Source organism: Salmo salar, chromosome 21 (assembly GCF_965601325.2).
Source record: "Salmo salar chromosome 21, fSalSal1, whole genome shotgun sequence".
In the NCBI taxonomy this organism is placed as follows: domain Eukaryota; kingdom Metazoa; phylum Chordata; class Actinopteri; order Salmoniformes; family Salmonidae; genus Salmo; species Salmo salar.
The window spans coordinates 21,901,673-21,927,579 of record NC_138311.1 but is presented as its reverse complement, the minus strand read 5'-3'; the positions used below and the strand labels follow the sequence as shown (position 1 = coordinate 21,927,579).

The window sequence follows — 25,907 nt, the reverse complement described above, 5'->3', positions numbered from 1 at the left end:
TTCTTTTTTGGAAAGCAACCAAACAAAAAAACAAATACCTCTGCCAATAGAAGGTCCAGCTATCTCCTCTGACACCTCAATAGCAATAGATGTGAAAGATCAAAACAGTCCTGTTTATAATCAGCATGCCTTATTTTCGTTTTTTCATCGCTTTTATGTTAGCTTTACATGATACAAAGTTTGGTGCTTACACCCCAGCTTCTATAAAAATATATCAACACAAGTATATATTTTCATGAATCATTAGTGTGGTTCCCAGCTCTTAGTGGGGGAGGGGCCCGAGGGTCAAACAAGGGCTTAAAACCTCCTGGGTTCCGTCTACTAAGAGATGAGCACACAGTCACACACAAAAAAAAGAGATTTCAGGTGTCCTTTTTTCAAGCCTGTCCTTTCGTTCATTTGATGGTTTTATTTTTTTTTTGTATTGAAAATCTCAAAAAGTGACTGGAGGGCGGAGCAGACAGGCAGGAGGGAAAGGAGGAGGCAGGGCCCTGGGTCAGGTGATCGGGACGGGGTTGGAGCAGCCTATTCACTCATTGTTGATGCTGCTGCTCTCTAGGTCCTTGCATTGGATGTCTCCCCCGCTGTAGTCTGTACCGGGCAGCTGCACGCCATACTTGTCCACGCACCAGCAGATGCCCCGCTTCCTGCCGCGAGAGGGTTTGCACTGTGGGAGCGATCAATGTGCAGCAACACAAGGGAGGGAAAGAGAGAATGAGAGAGAGAAAGACATTTTAACAACAAATATCATTTTGGAGCCAATGTGGATCTGAAGAGGCACATCAGTATACAACGGGTCTATGTTAAACCATGAATAAGGATGATGATGGAGGGATGGTTCTCACCTGTTTGCGTTTGAAGAAGCCCTTTCTGTCACAGTTGGGGAGGTACAGGGACAGGGCCATGACACGGGATGTGTCCTTCATTCCCTGGATGATCCCATCCAGCTTCCTCCTGCAAGGACCCTGTGGAGGAATGATACAACTAACATTAGTTCCCAGTGCTAGCTCCATGGGTGGAACAAAATCCTGCACAATCAGTTCTCTCTCCTAGGACCAGAGTTGAAGATGCACACTAGCAAGCATCAGCATTAACACAATATTAGCGTTAGACCCCATCTCTCCTACTCTCCACTCTTGTACTTACAAACTCTGGCTCGTGCTTGTCAATGGGGAGTGGGGAGTAGTCCATGGGCCCAATGGAGCGCAGTTTGGCCTGCGCCCGCTTGCGGTCCTTGTCCTTGCGCATGGCCTGGATCTTCTTGCTGTTGATGACGTCCTGCTTGGGGAGGAGCGGCACTTTAGCAGGCTGCAGTTGGTCCTCCATTATTTCGGTTGTCAGGGTGTCCTCGTGTTCCCGAGACTCATGATCTACACATGGAAAAAATATTTGTATCAATGGGTGTGTCATCAACATGAACTAAAACAGCACATACTTGTCATATTACCCCCACCTAAAATGTTCAAACAGCTTTTCCTGCACAAACGAAAACGTGGACTCCCAGATGCTTTTCCCAGAGTTTGGGCCACCAAATGTTGCTCTTGCATTGTTTACAAAGGAGGGGTCAGGATCAAGGATCAACAGCTGATAAACTACTGTACCTCCTCCACCACCTCACCCCTCCCCCACCATACAAACAGCCATCATCAACTAATGGAGGTCAAAGGAAAGAAAGTAAACATGTCTGAACGCTGACCAAAAATGACAAAAGCTTATCTCAGTCACTTCTGTATCATGCTGGCTACATGCTTGTCCTTGTCTCCAAGACATCTCTACAACAAGGTGTGTGGCATTTTGGGTGACACAATGGCTTATTTGGTTGATCATAAGCCATTTTGGCAATAAAATACTTCTCTGGCAATTCTTGCAGACTTTCACATCTCTCACAGATCAGATGTTGATGTCATGGTAACTGAGGATCCATGGCAACTGAAGCCTATGGCAGAGGTGGACACATCGTAGGCTGAATGTACAGTATAATTTCATATCAAGAAACATAACATAATAATGTAAAATAGCCTGGAGGCAGGCAGAAAGACCAGTGCTCTCCCCCTACCCCATCCCACTCCCCAGGGGGCACTACAGTCCTAGAGGTACATTTGAAGTTCCCACCAGGCTAGAGATTTGGGGTCCTGATCCCTTATCCCCTCTCCTCCAGTCCCTCCTCTGGGCTCAGCCCCCATAAGCCAAGAGCCCTAGCCTGCATGAGGTTCTCTGAGGCCAAAGAGATGAGCGCTCCTCTCCCGTCATTGCTTAGTCTATCGTAAGCACACAAGGCTCTGTTATGGGACTTTGCCAGGCCCCAACTGGTGAGCGGCCACAGTGCCAGTAGATGACCGGGGTTATATTTATCCAGCAAGGAAACCTACAGGTCATTGCAGCGGTGGCAATGAGGAGGGCTGGCCCAACCGGAGTAGTGGTTGAATGTGCAAAGTATTGTTGGGGAGAGACAACCGCAAGATATCGAAAGACAGCTGAAGTGGGGGACCATTAAAAATTATTGAAACATAACCACGTTTTAATGTTATCTTAATTAAGTATAGGCTAGTGGTCTGGACTTAGTACATGGCCACCTTGGGGAAAAAAGAGAGGTATGTGACCACTGAGCGGTATATTCCCGAGAATTGATGTCTGAAGAGTCTGGACACAGCAGGGGTGTCTGGGAGGAGGTGAGTTGGGGGATGAAGGGAGGAGGGTGATTACCGGAATTGGGACCCTGGCTTCTGAACTGCCGTCCTCGCTTTGAAAGTAATCTCACAACTCATGACTTGGCAGGCGTCTCTGTGTTTGGATATGTCCTCGACTCTTCCTGCTCAGACCGCCAGGGCTATAAAACGCTATAAATAAGTATGTCAAATGAGCTTTCCTACGTGCTCGATGCCTGGATGCTGGGGGAAGAATCCTCAATTTGATCAGTATTCAAAGTACCACTGATGACAATGCTGCATATATGTGTTTCAAGCCTTCATGAATGATTCTGTGATTTTGCAAACCATTTTCAGGGTTACAACAAACCGGAGAACGTATCCCCCTTCCATTTTACAAATGCAACACATCATTGACCTACTTTACATGTGAGATCCCAAACATTTCAGTATCTTCCAGAAAGACTGCTATGTCTCATGATCCACGACATGTATTCACATTCAGCCTAATATGATTTGGGTGGAGAAATATTAGATTGAGAAATGTCAGCACACTGACATCATTGTACTCCAATTACATTAGCAGTAGGATTTGTGAACAAGCTCATTAGCTCAAGTGAGGGATGAGAGTTTGTGTTACTTGTGTGTGTATAAGCTTGTGAGGAAATATTGGACGTTATATTGGATGTTCTATTGAAATATGGGATGGTAGAAGTTTGCTTCATATTTGATGGCGAAAATGAACATCCATCAACCGTTTAAATTGATATTATTATTATTACAAAACGTAGTGTTTATTTTACTACATCATACTCCTTGCCCAGAGTAAATAAAGTGCTGTTGTGCTTCCAATTCACAAGCTGTGTCTGCAATTCAAAGACATGGAGACAGAATGTACCCATCTTTAGCCAACAATACCCAGAGTGTAGCCTGTTTGCAGACAATGGAGTCTCTCTCTCTCTCCCCCGCTCTCTTTTTCTCTCTCACCCTCTCTGTTTCTAAACCACCAAATTTGTATTTTCTGAAGTGGGCTCTTCACTGCAGCGGCAAAAACTCAGTTTTTCCATGCTTAGGGTCCCCAGCTTGTAAAGGAGGCTTAGTAGGCCTGTGTTTAAGTACTGAAACACTGCCAGGATGCTGGCCTTCAGCCAAGACAGCACGGTCACATGCAGCCCCCTCCATTAAGCCCAGGCTGACAAGGTATTGGTATCTCTCCCCTTGTTCTCACTAAAGTTTTCATTAAGACAAGAGGAACGGAACAGGCAAAGGAGGTGCAACCGATACACCTCTGTTTAAAAATGTACATGTGTGCGGGGCAATTATGCTTCATGAATATCCCAACCCACTGGGCACACTGGTTGAATCAACATTGTTTCCACATCATTTCAATTAAATTACATTGAAACAACGTGGAATAGATGCTGAATTGACGTTGAATTGACGCCTGTGCCCAGTGGGAAGTTTCTTTCAGCCAGGAAGCCTAAGCGTGAACGATAAGCCACTCTTCTTTCAGTTATTTTTCTCTCTCTCAGCTGGTCTTTATGAGTTCACAGTCATGCAACTTGGGGTGGAAAATGCACCAGAACAATGAGTTGTTCAAATTCTTATTGGCTCACACACCTTACACCACTGAATGTACCCTAGTCCATGAACTAGCACAGAACACCCTCTGAAATTACACCTTTACAAGATCCTAGGTGTTGAGTAAAGGTGCTGCTAATCCGGGGGTCAGGGGGTATGCGATAGCATAGTGATAACGGAGCAGGAAGTCCTCTGTCATCTTTTAGCCATGATACTGGCCAACCATGGGTTCCTCAGTCTGATTCTGATGCTTAATATTGCAAGGCTTCTGGACAGAGTCCATGGCCTGATATCCCTGCTGCTGTAGCATAGAGAAAGAGACATGGAAAAATCTTGGACCATCATTGTAAATAAGAATTTGTTCTTAATTGACCTGCCTGGTAAAATAAAGGGTAAATAAAATACAAATAAAATAAATGGAACATTGCACTTGAGTAATTATATTACAGGTAGGAATACATGATCCAGACCAAGAGCCTGTAGGGATCTAAACAAAATGTACAGTCATTGGAGCACATTGAATTCCACAACGAATGGCCTTAGAAAATGCTTGCTCATTGGGGCACCACTCAAACACTGAACTGCCCTCCAACACAGCTGGAGGGAATGCAGTGTAAGAAGAACATGTTGATTTGTTATCAGTAGTCCTGTAACAACCTCAACTAAAATATATGTGGAGATAGTGCCACTATACAGTGCATTCGGAAAGTATTCAGACCCTTTCCCATTTTCCACATTTTGTTACGTTACAGCCTTATCCTAAAATTGATAAAATAAATGTTTATCCTCATCAATCTACACACAATACCCCATAATGACAAAGCGAAAACAGGTTTTTAGAAATGTTTCCACCTAAAAAAAAGAAGAAGAAATACCATATTTACATAAGTATTCAGACCCTTTGCTATGAGACTCAATATTGAGCTCAGGTGCATCCTGTTTCCATTGATCATCCTTGAGATGTTTCTACAACTTAACTGGAGTCCACCTGTGAAAATTCAATTGATTGGACATGATTTGGAAAGGCACACACCTGTCTATATAAGGTCCCACAGTGCATGTTAGAGCAAAAAACAAGTCATGAGGTCGAAGGAATTGTCCGTAGAGCTCCGAGACAGGACTGTGTCGGGGTACCGTACCAAAACATTTCTGCAGCATTGAATGTCCCCAAGAACACTGTGGCCTCCATCATTCTTAAATGGAAGAAGTTTGGAACCACCAAGACTCTTCCTAGAGCTGGCCACCCGGCCAAACTGAGCAATCGGGGGAGAAAAGCCTTGATCAGGGAGGTGACCAAGAACCCAAAGGTCACTCTGACAGAGCTCCAGAGTTCCTCTGTGGAGATGTGAGAACCTTCCAGAAGGACAAACATCTCTGCAGCACTCCACCAATCAGGACTTTATGGTAGAATGGCCAGACGCAAGCCTCTCCTCTGTAAAAGGCACACGACAGCCTGCTTGGAGTTTGCCAAAAGGCACCTAAAGGACTCTTAGACCATGAGAGACAAGATTCTCTGGTCTGATGAAACCAAGATTGAACTCTTTGGCCTGAATGCCAAGAATCACGTCTGGAGGAAACCTGACACCATCCCTAGAGTGAAGCATGGTGGTGGCAACATCATGCTGTGGGTATGTTTTTCAGCGGCAGGGACTGGGAGACTATTCAGGATTGAGGGAAAGATGAACGGAGCAAAGTACAGAGAGATCCTTTATGAAAACCTGCCCCAGAGCACTCAAACTGGGGCGAAAGTTACCTTCCAACAGGACAACGACCCTAAGCACACAACACAGGAGTGGCTTCGGGACAAGTCTCTGAATGTCCTGGAGTGGCCCAGCCAGAGCCCGGACTTGAACCCGATCAAACATCTCTGGAGAGACCTGAAAATAGCTGTGCAGTGACGCTCCCCATCCAACCTGACAGAGCTTGAGAGGATCTGCAGAGAAGAATGGGAGAAACTCCCCAAATACAGGTGTGCCGAACTTGTAGCATCATATCCAAGAAGACTTGAGGCTGTAATCGCTGCCAAAGCTGCTTCATCCAAGTACTGAGTAAAGGGTCTGAATACTTATTTTATATTTTTATAAATTTGCAAACATTTCTAAAAACCTGTTTTCTGCTTTGTCATTATCGGGTAATGTGTGAAGATTGATTTTAATCCATTTTTTAATAAAGCTGTAACGTAACAAAATGCGGGAAAAGTCAAGGTGTCTGAATACTTTCCGAATGCACTGTAAGTGCTGGTGGATAGTCGAATCATAGTCATGTAAAACTTATCCAGAATTACATTATTTCCATACACTTTATTGACACGTTTAGATGGCTACTACCAGTCAAAGCAGATTTTGATTCCACCATTAATAGGAGATGTCTTTATTACATCTTCAAAACAAAGGATTCAGAGGGGAAATTTAGCAATGTCTTTAGCGCTTTTCTTCCCGCTTTAAATAAAAATGCTGGACCTCATTATAAAAAGTGTAATCATATTCAGGTGGTATCATTATTAACACACCCTTTTGTACTGCTAAATGACAGCTTTGGTTAGACAAGGAGACCATGCTACTGCTTTGTTCAATACAGTATGTATTGTTGGTTCCTGTTTTGAACCTTGTATCTGGGCCGTACAATTGCAGTCTCCTCTGGCACTGAATTCAATCTCAATCAGCAACTTACAGGAAATAACTTTTTCTAAGGTAGAATGTGCAACAAATATGTATAGTGCAAAAAAAAAAAAAACAAGAGCTAAAAATAGCAGCAAATAGCAGCAGGAACAATTCAGGGATTGAAAATTAAAGGAACACTTGTTCCGTAGGGATGAGATTCCCTTCCAAGTAGGGCATAGGTATACTGACCCCACTCCCCCTCTCGCAACTGCTGCACCAAAGACATTTCTCCTTTGAGGTAAAATGTTATGTTCGACAGCAGTTGAAAGCACACTATCGCGATGCTACATGCCGCTGCTCTCCTGTGCAAGCCTAATTTTAGTCTGAGGTCTCATTACACATCTGAGTTTAGTTTTTTTGACAAGCCACATGGACAGACGCTGCCTTTTTCTGGGTCAACCTTCACCACTACACAATTGCTGGGTGTGACATAATCCCCGGGGGCAGAGGCTGCTACTTTGGCTCGCCATGAACGTTCTCTGTCCACTGTCCAAAGCTCAACTTCAGACACTGAGGCCAGAGACGAAGATGAAAATGACAAAATCCACATTTTGGAGCTGAAACTGGCACCAAAGTTGCAGACAAAAGATAAGGACCTCTATTGTTCCTGTTCTGCAAAGAAACTTGAGGCAGGCTTTTTTGTTGAGCTCATTACAGTGACTTTCAACAAGTTAGGTTCTTCTGTGGGAAGTGATTAGTTGATTTTGAGCCCAATAACATCCTTATGCTGTTCTGGGTCGTGTCCAGTAGGGAGAAAATGTATTGAAACAGGGTGAAAAGGAAAGTACTAAACAATCATTTTCATTGTTTGTTGCAGAACTTTTGGTGTTCTCTACTGAGCATGACCCTAGAGTTGAAGCGGTAAATGGTGGCAGCGTTGGGGTTAACAGGGCTTACACAGTTTAGGTCAGATCACGCCGGTTTAAAAGCTAGCATGTGGATGTCACTACCTTTGGAGTCACATGTTTCTGATAGAGGAGACTACTGTGTGAGCTGATTCTCTCCACAGCTGTTACCCACTAGCCTTCCAGGTGTAAGTGACAAATGCTAGACTGATTGCTATAAAACTTTATTGGAAGAACTCATTCAAGCGTGCCAACTCCAGAGTAGGTTCTTTAGCTTTAACACATGGGAACAATGCCATAGCTTGACCATAGAGCATGTTTGCGTGTTCTTTTGGAGACCTTACATTAGCAATTGGTTTCCCATGATTAACACTTGCAATGGCACAGCATTCTAGAAAACCAGAACCTACACCAAAGAAGACTACATATTGTACGCCGAAGACGGCATGTCATTGATAAACTGTTTCACATCGGATGAGGTTGGTTATATTTAGCATTCAACAACATCCAGTTCTGTGAGGAGGGGGTTCATGGTGAGTGAGTTGTAAAATCCCCGTCAGCAATGGTCTTCTCCCTATGACCTAGCAATGTAACAATCAAACAGTTGGGGCCATCTCTGAGTCAACTGAACTGTCCATAAAGGATAGAGCCATGTGTGTGCAATGTCTACAGTACAGTAAGTGTTCAAGTAGACCATTTATAGTAGATAGTCCAACCAAGATGCCTAACACAAACGTGTATTGTCAGTGGACTCTCTGTTGAAGAAGACTGGCTTGTCTGATGTAAAATAAAAATGAAAGGATGTTTTCTCGATTAGGTAATATAACAATGCAGTAGGGATGTGCAACGTCAACTAGCCCATACTGGCATTCTGCTGGTCTGTCTGATCAGTTCAGACGAGGAGAATTGGTGTGGAAATACTTGAAGTTGACCCTGCTACCGTAAAATATTTTCTTTACATGGCTGGGGCTGTATTTTATCTGTAAAAGAGAAGGGATAAAGAAAACGAAATCTTCCCCCTAGTTCTAGCCTTTAAAACAACAGAGCCACAAATCACTTGACACATGGATTAAGTTGTCAAGCTAAGGGAGTAAACTTTATTTATAATAAAGGTTACATGGAGAAAATCGGACCTCTCTGAAATGAAAATGGATTACCCTCCCTTGAGCAAAATAAATTTGACCTAAACCCTCCCTTAACGCTTCAACAAAAAAAAAACAGGTAACCCTCCCCTATACCCCAAATAATAATTAAAATAGCAGAGAACATGTCTACCGTTTACCCTGGACAAGAGTAGGGGAGGAAAGATCTCCTTTATTACAAAGCAATGCATGAATCTATGATCGTATTTGCAGGTCCGAGAAAAAGTTGCATTTTATCAAAATGTAATGCAATTCTACGTCATTTTACATATTAGCAGAATACCACACAAATTACAGGCTAAGAATAGACAGAGCGGTAGGCCTATGTGTTCATCTGATCATATTACTCCAATGCCATCAGTGTGTCTTGTTTGCAATGAAACTGTCCCTATTTGCAAATAATTAAATCTGAGACATCATTAGGAATCTGAGCATGGTACTTTCAAAAGTTAGGCCTACCTTTCCACCCCAGACAGAGTAGGCCTACAGACGCAGAAAAGTTTAACCTTTAACTGCTGACTACTCTTCTTTCGTGGCTTAACCCAACAAGATAACAAGTGTTTCCCTAAAAGCTGTCTGGGTTTAAACATCTTCTATTGCACAGAAAGTGAATAGCTTAATCAATTGGTAGTGACAGAATTAGATTACTTCCCAAGCAAACTCTATTTATTGTCTCCTCAGCCATAAAAGGTTGTAGCTCAGCCTCTGAATGTCAAAGCAACAAAACGATGAGAGTCACCTCTTTCCCACAGATTTTACAGCTTGTTTCTAGCATAAAGGATCACGGACCAAAGCGCTGTTATAGATCATGTTATATAATCGAACGGGTTTTATTTTCTTCAGAATCTTAAGCTAACAAGGGGTAGGCCTTTGATTTTTGCCATTTTCTTTAATAAAAGGTAGGACTATGGCATACACTCTCATACCCCCTTAATTCAAGTCTTGGTTTTAACTTAACAGCCCTTCACTGACACGGGCATAGGCTATTTAAAGAGTGCATTGTGGTCGAAGGAATTTACCGACAAATCTATGGATATAGCAGCCTATAGCAACATTTTCTATAATAGGAAGGAATAGGCTCCAACACAAAGCCCTCTTGTTGTTAGTAACGTCTAATTAAAATGAAGACGGTTTAAATTAATTATGCCTATTCGAATGTGCCTACTTTCAGCACCATGAGCTGTCCATTTCCGATTGATTGTGCCACAGCTGATGTTTCGAGTTTCAGCACCACAATGTAAATTACTCGAATCTGTCTTATTGTGAGGTCAATAGCTCTGATAAATACATCATGGCAACAAACATGTTGTTGTTAATAAAATCTATTATAGTAGTAGCAAGCTATCAAAGTTACACTCCGGTCCTCCTCATCTTCGTGCTCTCCTTCTCAAACTGAACCGAACATAGGCTATAGGCTAGTCTGCGTACAAGATAGTGATTTTTTTTAGGCTAGGCCTAATCAAAAAAAGTATCATCTGAGGAAGCTTTTGACTCTCCTCCTGAACTGCCACCATAGGCCTACACGGCACAGCCATTGGTTAGGTAGCACACAAAAACGTATTTGATCAGCTAGAGCAGAGCAGGCTGGGGCTCAGGGTTGGACTATCCACTGCAGTGTGTCATGCACCCTAGTTTAATTTAGACCGTCCCGCTATCTTCGAAATATAACTTTGCTATGTGCTTCTCCCAGCATGCACTTCGTAGCTTATAACCTATAGGTTATGGATCATTTGATTGAGACGACACTAAATATCCTGTAGGCTCACTTGATATTGCGCGCCCAGCGGAGAATCAGAGATGAGGTGCGGCATTCGGACACACAACGATATAGCCTAATAAACAACTAATTCTAAAACACATCCATGTCAAATTACATGACCCTCCCTTGGACTAGATTGAAAAAAATGCTAAAACCATGGCCCTCCTCCATTTTCCTCCAGGTAACCGTTCTGTAAATTTCGATCCATCCCTAACACCACAGTTAGGGTGCGAGCATTTGTTTTGTGCCATAGTCATTGTAAATTGTGTTAACAAGGACAGGTGACCAACAATTGGCTTCTTCGCATTGGCTTGTGATTGCACTAAAACGTGTAAATGTACCACGAAGGCAACAAAAAAATCTTGGATCACAAACACAAACTCCACATTTTCTGTTCTTTTGGTCTTTGGCAGAAGCTGCATTTGTGTTGATGCTGTGCTTATAAAGCACAACGTGCTTGTTCATGTGCAAGTCAAGCTTTCTAGATTTGTACGCTCTCTTTAATCATCTTCTTGTTTCTTGGCAAAGAGCAATCTGTTCAAACATAAGGCTCTTTCACAAGCTCAGAGAGCAAGGGGCCTTCTGCCATGGAGTCATATCTGTTGGCAGGCGTTCCAGGATCCTATTCTTCTGGGCTAACACAGTGCACTGAGAGGCCAGCAACACAAACCAGCCTCATATGCCCAGCCATCAGAGCTAAGCACCATTTCCTTGGAACACAACTCAACAGTCAACAAAAGAGGGTGACACCAGACTTATGCAGAGATGAGAACGAAACAACAGAGTCGTGTGTAGTTTGGCAACATTGTATTACAGTGTTATACCCATGTCATGCCAATACATATGTGAGAGAGAAATACATAGATAATTCAATGTCATTCTCTCTCTTCAAGATACTTATCCTGATCTGGCAGTCCCACTTTAAACAAACTACAACTTATTAAGACCTTACATATGCTATATATAGCCTTTATAATGTGTATATTGTTTAAAGTGGGTCCACTTTTCTTGCTAGGATGCTGTAGAATTGCATGAATGCAGCCGAGAGATGGAAGCTATTGGGTCCCCTGAGGATCTGTCTTTGGACACTTGACCTGTCCTCTCTCTGTCTGCCTTGCTCAGCTGGTCAGAGCAGGTTGAAACCCTACCCAGCAGGAAACCAAAGGCTTGTGTCTAATTCCAATCGTAGCCCTTGATAGACAGCCCTTCAGAGAAGAGCAGCCGGAGGCATTCTGCTGAATCACTGTGCTGTGCTTGAGCGCCCACACTGCCTAACCAGGGGCAGGAAAACGGACGCACTCCGGTTACCACCCAGTGCCAAAGGAGAAGTCTATGTTCACACACATACACAAATGCACGCACAAACGCCTGCACACACACACATACACCCACCCACCCACCCACCCACCCACAGGCTTCACACAGAGTGCGTGTTGGAATTCAATCTCCTAGATCAGAGTGACACTTATAGCTAGACAAAAGTACTTGGGTTTATTTCAGTTATAGCTGCAAGTATTCGTTGGATGTTATGTATAGCCTTGCTGCCATTACTACAGACAATGGTGACCTCTTGAATGGTCTGAATTCCATTCTAATGTTGTTTAATGCATGTCCTCCAAGGGAGTTACATGTAGGGTGTATCCAAAGCCCAAATAGCCTGAGTCTTTCAACCTGGCCAACCGAAGAATAAACCAATAGCATTAGTCAAATTTAGCTTGTCACCAAAACTTGTATGTAGCCTAATATAGTTTGCCAACAACTGAAAATCTAAATCTTGAATCATCTAATAACATGTGTCCATCTCTGACCTCTAAATGTTGATGTTTGGTTAATTTATACCGAACTTGTCTTGCCCGTGCACACACACATTTAAGAATTAGAAGTGCGCACAGACTACACACACAAAAATACACACACACATATCATCAGATGTAATATTTGAGCAGTAATCTGACTCTCAACACCACCCACAGGGACTAAACCTAAATTCAGTTTTCAAAAGATCTGTAGCCTCAAGAGCAGAGCCCTCTTCAGTCAATTAGGCTACAATAAGAAGAACCCGATACTATATGTTGGAAAATATATATTTTCTTCAGGGTGGCAATTGTGTTTGTGAGAAATGCAAGTGTCTAACACAGTGAAAAGGGATATAACAAATTTCCAGAGAAAAAAAGAATAGCAGCAATTAGTATTACCACATACAATATGTTCTCACGTGAGAAAGAGAGCACAAGAATGGAAGTCCAGGCAGGCACTGCGACAAGGGAGGGACACAGCCATGTAGATAAGCATGCAGAGGAACGCTTTAAGTCAGTCTACCATACTGTATTCATAACAAACTCCATACAGCAACTGCAAATTAGAGCAGGGTTTCCCAAACTCTGTCCTGGCTGTGCTGCTCTCTAACTCAGGGTTTCCCAAAGTTAATAATCCTGCAGCAACAGGACATGTGAATTATTACGTGGATTATAATTAATGGACATTTTTTGTAGGGGTTGATACATTTTTCGTAAGGGAAAATCAATTCTGAAATTTCAAAGACGAAATGACAAACTTCAGAAGCCGTTTTAAGCCTCAAAAACACTACAAGCTTTACATTTCCTGCAACGCAGGACAGTTCTCCTGCAACAGGGTGATCAAATTAAGATCCTACATCTGTATGCTATAGCACATGTATTCTGTGCATGTGCTGTTATTGTGGCATGTGATGAATCCGACTGTGTGCAATTTAATAACGACCCAGATTCACAATTAAGCCTGCTGCAATCTCTGACAAATCGGACCGTTTGCTCATAGGAGCCCCTCATGCATGCTATGCAGTTATTTCAAATGTGGATTCCAAAACGTCAGTGTGCTAATAGAATTGCTCACAATAACATGACTTTACAAAACTGAAACATCATGCAAGCTCGTTTGCGAGGTTTTTAGCGAGGGGTCATGGAAGCACCAAATGAAAAGTGCTGCTAAAAACGAACCAAAACGTCTATAATGCAGTTTACCGGGGCCGGTATAGCTGGAACTGAATTTCAACTCTGCGACAATAATCATGCTGTTGTATTTTACACAGCCCCTAAGCACACGCATTCATTGCGCCTTCTTACCTATGGGTGGATGGAGGGGTTTGTATCCTTTCTCGTTTGTGCACACTCCCCTGCCATGGAGAAGCGCGTGGAGTGGCTTCTCTTCTCCATTTCGCGGCAAGCAGCGCAAGCCATGGGTGCATGTTCCGGTGTAAACGCCGCACGCCTGACCTTCCGATAAGGCACAGGTTAGGCAGCAACCGCAGCCAGGCTCCTTCACGAGTTGACAACCGACGGGGACTGGGGGGCACATAGAGAGCGCCTTCTGGTCGCACGGCTCGCAGGGAACATATGAGCCCAAGCACCCAGATAGCCCCAGGACAAATGTCACCAGTAGACAAAAACTGAGAAACATATTCGTCTCGCAATTGTTAAACCTCAAATGTGAAACGAATTGACCGACAATGCCCGTGCGTTAAATGATCCGATTTATAAAGCAAAAAAAAACAAAAAAAACTGTCAGCATCCAAATGTATAGTGTTTTCAGCACTCCAGTTTAAATAAACTGAAAAAAAGATTGTTTGTATTTACAAATAAAAGTATTCACAGAACAAGTAAAAAAATCATGAAAAGACTACACTTCGGGATGCAATGTTCTTCTTAATTGACAGAATTGATGTCCTCTCACGGTGCAATGCAATTCTTTGTACAAAACCTGGACCTTTCCCCCTTTGAAACCGATTCCAATACTTTCCCCTGCAGAGAAGTTTCTTGAGCAGACTGATCAACTTCAGGCCAGGCTTGCCTTTTTAAAATCAGCCAAACCCCTAACTATGAATACGCCTAACAGCAGGGAAGGGAGGCGCACTTGTTCCAGGTCTTGGCAAGTGGCCAACCTTTTACAGCAATAGGATCAGTCTTTCACGCTGAACGATGAGTAATGCCAAGTGAGAGGAGCAACACAAGAAACCAACGCAACCTCAATCAAAACAGATCTTTTTAAACACTTCATCTGGAGGCGTAATTAGAATCCACGGTTACTGAATACGTGCTTTTGCTAATCGAGCAAACACTCCTTTCTTACCCCTAAATGTTTTCCACCCCGTCTCAAGCGGTGCACATCGATTGACTTAAAGAAAAGAAGCTTAAGCACGAAGCTACGAGCAAAATGAATGGAAAACCAGTTTTCTTAAATCATAGTTGCATTATAGACAGAATTGGTAAAATGCATGATCATGACAGAATACACCACTGTGCTGCATCAACTACAATCTGTCGGGGTGAGAACCGGTATGAGCTGACACATACCCATCAATGTCAGTCTGGCTCCAAACTGCCCGGTGGTTGATGCTTCTAGGCCTGATCAGCTCTTAGTGACATGTTGTGCTGTTTGTACCTTATGTTTTACATTTTGTAATGGTGGATTGACTGCTGCTTCTTTCTTGGCCAGGTGTCCCTTGCAAAAGCGATGAAGTGTCACAATGGGTCATTTTCCTGGTTAAATACAACATATGTATATATAAAAGAATGCTACATTCTGCGTAAACGAAGTATGTGAATAGGCCTTTACTATAATGAAAATGCATGCAATGTATTTTTTTTTGTAGGCTACTGTAAGCATTATCAGGCACAATATCGAACTTGGTATAGAGAGTGGAGGGGTAATGAAATCAGTGTTTATTGTCATAGCTAATCAACATTACATTTCCCAAATATGTTGTATAAATGTGTTAAATCACAGTCAAATCATGCTGTTGTAAAAAAATTAAAATAATTATGCTTAGACCCAGTAGATCTTGAAGAATATATGGCAACAATCAGGCAATGCTTGAAGACTCTGTCTAAGATCATCTCTGTTTTGTATTTAGATAACGCTGGCTGTGGATGCCTATTTCACTCTAAAAATAGGCATACTTTAAAGCCTGCACCTGTTCTCTCCATTGGACACCATTTCTGATACAAAGGTAGCCAACTGACTGATTTAAATACATGCATGCCTCTCAGTGTGTGTGTGTGTGTGTGTGTGTGGGCGTGAGTGCGGTTTGTCTGCGTGTTACTCTCTCAGAGGGAGTAGAATATAGTGGCTCAGACCCTGATGCGTAATAGCCTGACATCTTCAATTCAACATGGGACCATCATTTGTTGTTCTCCTTTCACAGACTCTGGCTAAGTGAAGCCTGCTATCTTTTTTTCTGAATTTGAAAACATTCTATCTCATTCAATTGTTCATCTCCAGTTAGTGGGAGATTCTTGCTGCAGCCTTGATTAAGCTCAGGCAGTTTGACAGTTGACCACTAGAAGGAGCTGTTGCCAATGACAAGAGCTCACTATGGGAGTTCCCACAAATAATCAACCATCAGCTTCATCGTTGAAAGTTCACGACCACTGTGTGCAAGGCTGACAATAAAATGGCTTGCTAGGGAATATGAAGGTAGCCACAGGCTGTTCCTTGAATGTTGGCTTCTGTATGCAGTGTATGTATGTTATGTTCCATATCTTAGCTTTTATATGACCTATTGAACTACATAGTTTAGTGTGATACATTAATATGAACTAAACATTACAAATAAGGAACAGACATATTGTCACATACACCAGATATGTCCTGTGAAGTGTGTTGTTTTACAGGGTCCGCCATAGTAGTATGGCACCCCTGGTCAAATTAGGGTTAAGTGCCTTGCTCATGGGAAAGAATGACAGCTTTTTCACCATGTTGGCTCAGGTATTTGAACCAGGAACCTTTCAGTTACTGGCCCAACACTCTAACCACTAGGCTACCTACAGTACAATGACCATGCAGAACTACTAATATCATTTTTCTTGATTATTTTGAACATTCTGTACAAACACCACACACATGCTTTACTATTTATTCATCATTATACTATTGTAATTTTGTCTGTGTGTTTTTAGTGCAAAGATGTGTCAAAACCACGTCATTTTATCAAACTGATTACAACACACTTCGCATAATATAGTGTCTATTCCTTTGGAGCATTCATGAATGTTCTGATCCATTCATTAAAGGATCTTGAACATAGTGGTGTGCTCACTGGCACTGCCCAGTCTGCTTCTGTATCTGGGCACAGGTTTCCCATGCATGGCTCTTGCCTCCTTTCCTTCCCATTTCTCCTTTTTTTCCCATGTCTTCCTCCTCTGCGTTAACCAGAACCCACAGTTACTGCTGTCTGAACTTGGCTTCCATTCCCATCGTATAAGGTGTCGGATTGCTCCTGGTCTGCCTTGCTTGATTTTTTTACACTGGAAAGAAACTGAAACTTGCCAGAAATTCCCTAGTACAGAAGTCGTTGAAAAGACGCTGGAAATGTAATCCAGTTACTAATGAGGAGATAAACTGTCACAAATTACTTGAGGCCGGCTCTGTGGTGTGCAGTGCTGCTGCCACGGTGATTTTTTTTTTCCAGGAGTGGTGTCCACTCACCGCAACATGCAAGTCTGATATGGCATCAAACTGCCCCTACGTCATGGGGGAAGAGTAGTGGTCTGAGAACAGAGTGTTGAGGAATACTGAAACATTCAGTAGATTTCTAATATAAAGCCATTTCCATCTACAGAAATTATTTGACACCTATTGAGCAGATTTAAACCTGGCAAGAGCCTGTCGGCATAGATTGTTGAAACCACTGTTTAATAAAGTACATGATAGAGAAAATGCCTTAGGACTGAATGCTATTTGCAGCAAACCTTTTCACTTTTCAAGATTTCACATTTGATCCCCATTTTTATGACCCTTTAATGGTGCACCTTCAGCACCTAGGTCACTGTGAATTAGTTTCATAAACCACAAGTCTTTCACCTTTGTTGAGACAAAGTCTTGAACATACAGTAATATATGGACCACCTCAGTACCAAAACTGCTCTTACCATATTTAGGTGTGAAACATTGCAACTGTGTCCACATTTGAATCATTCTAGTGTAGTGCTGCACGGGGGTGGTGTTTTGTCAGTTAGAAAATATTTACTTTTCTTTCATTTCTCTGTGTATACAGTCACCCACATACTAAATAGATGACTTATTTTCAACCAAAACAAAGAAGAGAACCACGTATTTTTCCAAACCATTTTAATAGGGAATGAGGTTGTGGGATAGAAGTGGGTGAAACTGATTTTCTCCATTAGTCAGCTGTGGATGAGTGTTCTAAGATTTCTTGGGTATTTGGCTGTATTTTGTTGGTCATTTCATGTCGTGCGGCAATGGGGTCATGTGAGTGTCTAAATATCTGGGTGTTTTTAAATGTTAATGGTACATCTGTGTCTTATTTAATCCAAATAAATACCAACAATTTTGGCCTTTGCATTGTTTACAAAATTGGCTCACCTAATGACTAGATCATATTAATCCGGGCTTGATCTGAGGGTGACACTTACCTCTCTCTTTCTATCGTGTGTGTGCTGTAAATGTATGTGTCTGAGCTGTATGCATGGAGTTTGGATGTGTGGGTGCCGTGCATGAGATGAGTGTGTGTATGTATAAGCTGTGTGTGTGTCCTGTGATACCTCGCCCCAACAGATGGAGAGGAAAGACTTTTACAGAGCTGAGCCTTTAATGCTTTCCTGTCCTACTTCATCAGATACTCATCTACATACACATGATTCATAAACATACACAAATACATACTGTGCACAAACACTCACACTAGGGTTGAATGGTGGGAAACCAGTTACAGAGATTTACCAGGATTTACCGCCCCAAAACCACTCCCTTTTCCCCGGGATAAATAACTGCGAGAAACCGGTAAATTCAAAAAATGTATTTATATGAACAGCATGGCGTGAAATGGCATTCAATTATATGCGATGTCTAAATATGGCTTTCTATGGCCTCTGCATGATGAATCAACGCTCAGGGTGGGGTCAGACAGCCCATCTCAGTATGGAGCGCAGTTCACAATGCATGTAGATTTACACATCATCTTATCATGGTCACTTTTTTTCTAGTGACAGGTAGACCTACATTTGCTGCAGCATAGCCTATGCTACAGTAATATAAAGACCAAATGCACGTCTAATTTACCCATCTCAATCTGGCTTTCAGGGGGTCACTTTGTTTTTTCATTGGAAAGATACTTTTTCTAGTTGCAGCTGCAGAGTTTTAACACTCGAATATCGTTGCTTTAAAGCAGTGCACACGCAAGCACTCTCACAGTCTTTCTCTCTCAACTCCATTTACATTTCATCCAAAATAGATAATCCTGTTCTAGATTGACAGATAGCCCTACAGTGGCAAGAAAAAGTATGTGGACCCTTTGGAATTACCTAGATTTCTGCATAAATTGGTCATCAAATTTGATCTGATCTTCACCTAAGTCACAACAATAGACAATAACAGTCTGCTTAAACTAATAACACACAAACAATTATACGTTTTCATGTCTTTATTGAACACACCATGTAAACATTTACAGTGTAGGGTGGAAATGTATGTGAACCCTTGGATTTAATAGCTGGTTGACCCTCCTTTCGGCAGCAATAACCTCAGCCAAATGTTTTCTGTAGTTGCAGATCAGACCTGCACAATGGTCAGGAGGAATTTTGGACCATTCATCTTTACAAAACTGTTTCAGTTCAGCAATATTCTTAGGATGTCTGGTGTGAACCGCTCCCGAGGTCATGCCAGGGCATCGCAATCGGGTTGAGGTCAGGACTCTGACTGGGCCACTCCTGAAGGCGTATTTTCTTCTGTTGAAGCCATTCTGTTGTTAATTTACTTCTGTGTTTTGGGTCGTTGTCCTGTTGCATCACACAACTTCTATTGAGCTTCAATTGGCGGACAGATAGCCTTACATTCTCGTGCAAAATGTCTTGATAAACTTGAGAATTCATTTTTACGTCGATGATATAAAGCTGTCCAGCCCATGAGGCAGCAAAGCAGCCCCTAACCATGATGCTCCCTCCACTATACTTTACAGTTGGGATGAGTTTTTGATGTTGGTGTGCTGTGCGTTCCTTCCAAACAACTCAACTTTAGTTTAATCTGTCTACAGAATATTTTGGAACATCCAGGTGCATCCAGGTGCTCTTTTGCGAACTTCAGACATGCAGCAATGTTTCTTTCGGACAGCAGTGGCTTCTTCTGTGGTGTTCTTCCATGAACACCATTATTGTTTTGTGTTTTACGTAACGTGGAATTGTCAACAGAGATGTTAGCATGTCCCAGAGATTTCTGTAAGTCTTTAGCTGACACTGTAGGATTCTTCTTAAACTCATTGAGCATTCTGCGCTGTGCTCTTGCAGTCATCTTTGCAGGATGGCCATTCCTAGGTAGAGTAGCAACAGGGCTGAACTTTCTCCATGTATAGACAATTTGTCTTACCGTGGACTGATGAACATCAAGGCTTTTAGAGATACTTTTGTAACCCAATCCAGCTTTATGCAAGTCAACAATTCTTAGTCTTAGGTCTTCTGAGATCTCTTTTGTTTGAGGCATGGTTCACATCAGGCAATGCTTCTTGTGAATAGCAAACTCAAATTTTGTGAGTGTTTTTTATAGGGCAGGGCAGCTCTAACCAACTTCTCCAATCTCATCTCATTGATTGGACTCCAGGTTAGCTGACTTCTGACTCCAATTAGCTTTTGGAGAAGTCATTAGCCTTGGGGTTCACATACTTTTTCCAACCTACACTGTGAATGTTTAAATGATGTACTCAATATAGACAAGAAAAATACAATAATTTGTGTGTTATTAGTTTAAGCACACTGTGTTTGTCTATTGTTGTGACTGAGATGAATATCAGATCAAATTTTATGACTAATATATGCAGAAATATAGGTAATTCCAAAGGGTTCACATACTTTTTCTTGCCACTGTATATATAGATGTCCTAGCCTACCTCTTTCGGGTAATACATTCAATGCAGTATTAGCCTTAAATTTAGCTAATTAATGATGTGTTATGGATAATAAGCTTCTAACTTACAGCCTCGATTAACCTACTGGTTAGTTTAATTTATTTACCCAAGATAGCATATAGCTCTAGACCTATGGGCTTTTGTCTTTTTATGTTGTGCGTAATGTGCAGTAGCCCCTATATGTATTGGATAACGGCACAATCATTTGGGCTTTTTTGAGCTTGAGCTCCTTAAATGTCTTTAACCTGTTAGGGCTAGGGGGCAGTATTGACACGGCCGGATAAAAAAACGTACCCGATTTAATCTGGTTACTACTCCTGCCCAGTAACTAGAATATGCATATAATTATTGGCTTTGGATAGAAAACACCCTAAAGTTTCTAAAACTGTTTGAATGGTGTCTGTGAGTATAACAGAACTCATATGGCAGGCAAAAACCTGAGAAGATTCCAAACAGGAAGCGCCCTCTCTGACAAGTTGTTGTTCATCTTGGCTCTTTTTATTGAAGACTGAGGATCTTTGCCGTAACGTGACACTTCCTACGGCTCCCATAGGCTCTCAGAACCCGGGAAAAAGCTGAATGATATCGAGGCAGCCTCTGGCTGAAACACATTATCGCGTTTGGATAGTGGCTGGTCAGAGTACTCTGAGACTCACGCTCGTGCACGAGGGCACGAGATGTATTTATTTTCTCTCTCTTTGTACGTATACAGGCTTTCCCGGTTGGAATATTATCGCTTTTTTACGAGAAAAATGGCATAAAAATTGATTTTAAACAGCGGTTGACATGCTTCGAAGTACGGTAATGGAATATTTAGACATTTTTGTCACGAAATGCGCCATGCTCGTCACCCTTATTTACCCTTTCGGATAGTGTCTTGAACGCACGAACAAAACGCCGCTATTTGGATATAACAATGGATTATTTGGGACCAAACCAACATTTGTTATTGAAGTAGAAGTCCTGGGAGTGCATTCTGACGAAGAACAGCAAAGGTAATAACATTTTTATTATAGTAAATCTGACTTTGGTGAGTGCTAAATTTGCTGGGTGTCTAAATAGCTAGCCCTGTGATGCCGGGCTATCTACTGAGAATATTGCAAAATGTGCTTTCACCGAAAAGCTATTTTAAAATCGGACATATCGAGTGCATAGAGGAGTTCTGTATCTATAATTCTTAAAATAATTGTTATGTTTTTTGTGAACGTTTATCGTGAGTAATTTAGTAAATTCACCGGCAGTGTTCGGTGGGAATGCTAGTCACATGCTAGTCACATGCTAATGTAAAAAGCTGGTTTTTGATATAAATATGAACTTGATTGAACAAAACATGCATGTATTGTATAACATAATGTCCTAGGATTGTCATCTGATGAAGATCATCAAAGGTTAGTGCTGCATTTAGCTGTGGTTTGGGTTTATGTGACATTATATGCTAGCTTGAAAAATGGGTGTCTGATTATTTCTGGCTGGGTACTCTGCTGACATAATCTAATGTTTTGCTTTCGTTGTAAAGCCTTTTTGAAATCGGACAGTGTGGTTAGATTACCGAGAGTCTTGTCTTTAAAATGGTGTAAAATAGTCATATGTTTGAGAAATTGAAGTAATAGCATTTCTAAGGTATTTGAATAACGCGCCACGGGATTACACTGGCTGTTGAGTAGGTGGGACGATTTCGTAAGCGTCCCACCTAGCCCATAGAAGTTAACGTAGGGCTCATCAGGTTGGAAAATGTCTCGCTAATCAAAGCTCTAACCAATTCCAGACCTATTTATATGCTTTATAATGCTTTTGAATGACACTTACAGTTTTGGTGGGAAATACTGGGTTACCCGGGAGAAAAGGAATTTATTCTCGGGATAGAACATTTGTAAAATACTGGGAAAATATTAAACCCTAACTCACACCTACCACACATCCATACACATATATAGTACCAGTCAAAGTGTGTACACACCTACTCATTCAAGGGTTTTTCTTTATTTTTACTATTTTCTACGTTGTAGAATAATAGTGAAGACATCAAAACTTTGAAATAACACATATGGAATCATGTAGTAACAAAGAAAGTATCAAACAAATCAAAATATGTTTTATATTTGAGATTATTCAAAGTAGCCACCCTTTGCCAAGTTGACAGCTTTGCACACTCTTGGCATTCTCTCAGCCAGCTTCATGAGGTAGTCACCTGGAATGCATTTCAATTAACAGGTGTGCCTTGTTAAAAGTTCATTTGTGGAATTTCTTTCCTTCTTAATGTGTTTGAGCCAATCAGTTGTGTTGTGACAAGGTAAGGGTTGTAAACAGAAGAAAGCCCTATTTGGTAAGACCAAGTCCATATTTTCAGTTCAAATTTTCAGCTCAATTAAGCAAAGTTCTTTCAATCTGGAAAATTGAAAGAACTTTCAAAGTTTCTTAATGTGCCATGGCAAAAACCATCAAGCGCTATGATGAAACTGGCTTTCATGAGGACCACCACAGGAAAGGAAGACCTAGAGTTACCTCTGCTGCAGAGGATAAGTTCATTAGAGTTACCAGCCTCAGAATTTGCAGCCCAAATAAATGCTTCACGGAGTTCAAGTAACAGACACATCTCAACATCAACTGTTCAGAGGAGACTGCGTGAATCAGGCCTTCGTGGTCGAATTGCTGCAAAGAAACCACTACTAAAGGACACCAATAAGAAGAAGATACTTGCTTGGGCCAAAAAACACGAGCAATGGACATTAGACCGGTGGAAAACTGTCCTTTGGTCTGATGAGTCCAAATTAGGCCGTTTTGGTTCCAACCGCCGTGTCTTTGTGAGACACAGAGTAGGTGAACGGGTGATCTCCGCATAAGTCGTTTCCACCGTGAAGAATGTAGGTGGAGGTGTGATGGTGCGGTGGTGCTTTGCTGGTTACACTGTTTATGATTTATTTAGAATTCAAGGCACACTTAACCAGCATGGCCACCACAGCATTCTGCAGCGATACACCATCCCATCTGGTTTGCGCTTAGTGGGACTATTATTTGTTTTTCAACAGGACAATGACCCAAAACACACCTCCAGGCTGTGTAAGGGCTATTTGACCAAGGAGAGTGATGGAGTGCTGCATCAGATAACCTGGCCTCTACATTCACCCGACCTCAACCCAATTGAGATGGTTTGGGATGAGTTGGTCTGCAGAGTGAAGGAAAAGCAGCCAACAAGTGCTCATCATATGTGAACTGTTTCAGGAAGCTAGGTGTATGTCGTGGTTCACTACTTAACACGAGAGCCATTTGAGTCTTTTTTATTTTCATTTTATCAAATGCGTTTTTTTTGCGGAAATGCCTTCTGAAACATGTGAATTTTCATGTGCCTTAATAACAAACTTGTATGCCTGTATCTGTAAATATGAATACAATTGTTAAATTTTGAGTCTAGTTGGTTTAACCACAAAAAAGTTAGCAACCTTCCTGCTAGCCATTATTGGCTGAGATAATGAGTGGGCTGGACATGCTGAGAGATGAGTTTGGTAGGGTCTGCCATATAGCACGCTTTTGTCTATTTGAGCTGGTTAGTATGTGTAAGTAATCCTGTCTAATGTGTTTTAAAAAAATATATATTGCTTAGTAGAACTGCATAAGTGTTGCTCTCCACTTTCTCGAGGACCGAGTTTTGAAATCAGTGGAATTAGAGTATGATAGCTAAGGAGATGGAGAAAACACATGTCACTGGATTACATCTTCAAACTAAGGGCAACCATGGCACCGTGACCAACCATGATGTATATGGTTAAGATAGTCTAGCTAGCTACATTTCAGATATTATGCGTTTCTAATTTTGACAAAGTTGTTTTAATTTCAAGTTAAATAGTACTGTTAGCTAGCTAGCTAACGTTCCGTCTTATTATTTGTATTTCAGAGCCATTTGCTTGGCTAGTCATAGCCTAATATTAGCTAGATAACATTAAATCTGGTTGGTTAGCTACCTGCAGATTCATGCAGGGTAGTAACGTCATGAGTTGGGATTATGGTTCATTGTTTAGCTAGCTAGCTACATGTCTTAACAAAAGACTCCACTATGCAAATATCCATTTCAATAGAATGTCACTGTGACAACAGTTGATAGACGTAGCTAATGAATTTGCTTTGTATATCTACTCCAATTTCAGACCACGGGTAAGAGAGTCTAGCTTGCTACATTTTCAGATATTACATGTTTCTAATTTTGACATGAAGTCTTTTCATTTCAAGTTAAAGTGTACTGTTAGCTAGCTAGCCAAGGTTAGCTGGCTGGCTCGCTAGCTAATGTTACATGTATGATCTTATTATTTGTATCTCAGAGCCATTTGCTTGGCTAGTTATAGCCTGATGTTAGCTAGCTAACATTGTACCTGGTTGGTTAGCTACCTGCAGATCCATGCAGGGTGGTAACATCATGAGTTGGGATAATGGTTCATTGTTTACCTAGCTAGCTAGCTACATGTCTTAACGAAAGACTCCACCATGCAAGTAACTATTACGGGTTCATTTGTAAATTCAGCCAGGCCATCAACTCCAATTTCAGAGCACTCTCGTCTGAGTATGCCAGAGCATAGAATAACTGATGAATTTACGAATGCTCAACTCCCGTTGAATATGGCTGGTGTCAGTAAATGTGTGCAAAAAAGCATAATTATATTGTTGCCAGCAGCACAGTTACAGTCACCAACGCTCTGGATAACATGAAAACAGCCTAACCAGCTCTGCTAGGGCGAGTAATGTTCAGTGAGCTGTTCTCTCATTTGTGTCTGGAAGTAGCTAGCAAGTTAGCCAGTTAGCTTGGATGCTTGACTGCTGTTGTTAGAACAGAACGCTCGAATCAAACCTTAAAGAGATGGGTCGGGCTAAAGCTTAAGAGGGTGTGAACAATGTTGAATGGGTGTAAACAAAGAAGAGCTCTCCAGTTGGTAGCAAAACTTACAAAGGTAATTTTCTCAAAAGTGAGGTTACAAGTTTATCAAAACACAATTTCAAATTTTGACACTTCAGACGGAATCAAGGCGGTCAGTCGCATATGTCAGCACTCCTTCAAGACTGTTTGAAAAGCATTCCAAGTGAAACTGGTTTAGAGAATGCCAAGAGTGTGCAAAGCTGTCATCAAGGCAAAGAGTGGCTACTTTGAAGAATAAAATATAAAATATATTTTGAATTGTTTAACACTTTTTTGGTTACTACATGATTCCGTATGTGTTATTTCATAGTTTTGATGAAATAACACATAAATAATACAAAAATAAAGAAAAACTCTTGAATGAGCAGGTGTGTCCAAACGTTTGGACTGGTACTGTACATATGTTGTGTGCATGAACATTTGAGTCAGCCTGAATGATGATTGAAACTTTGAATCCATATTTTTGTAAATATTTTTTGTCAGTTA

General features: G+C 41.6%; 1 protein-coding gene across 1 annotated transcript; it reads right to left on the bottom strand.

The window, feature by feature from the left end:
* Window positions 1–529: 529 nt before the first annotated feature.
* Window positions 530–14,067, bottom strand: igfbp-5b1 (insulin-like growth factor binding protein 5 paralog B1). The gene is made up of 4 exons (NM_001279142.1): window positions 13,734–14,067; window positions 1,147–1,370; window positions 846–965; window positions 530–667 (listed from the first exon to the last, which is right to left on the bottom strand). The coding sequence occupies exons 1-4, from the start codon at window positions 14,065–14,067 to the stop codon at window positions 530–532; spliced, it is 816 nt and encodes a 271-aa protein (NP_001266071.1).
* Between the last annotated feature and the right edge of the window lie 11,840 nt (window positions 14,068–25,907).

Coding starts and splice junctions, on each gene's coding strand:
- igfbp-5b1 (NM_001279142.1), bottom strand. CDS start 14,067: ATGTTTCTCAGTTTTTGTCTACTGGTGACATTTGTCCTGGGGCTATCT. Junction 966..1,146: donor ACAAGCACGAGCCAGAGTTT/GTAAGTACAAGA, acceptor ATTCCTCCACAG/GGTCCTTGCAGGAGGAAGCT. Junction 668..845: donor GCTTCTTCAAACGCAAACAG/GTGAGAACCATC, acceptor TCGCTCCCACAG/TGCAAACCCTCTCGCGGCAG.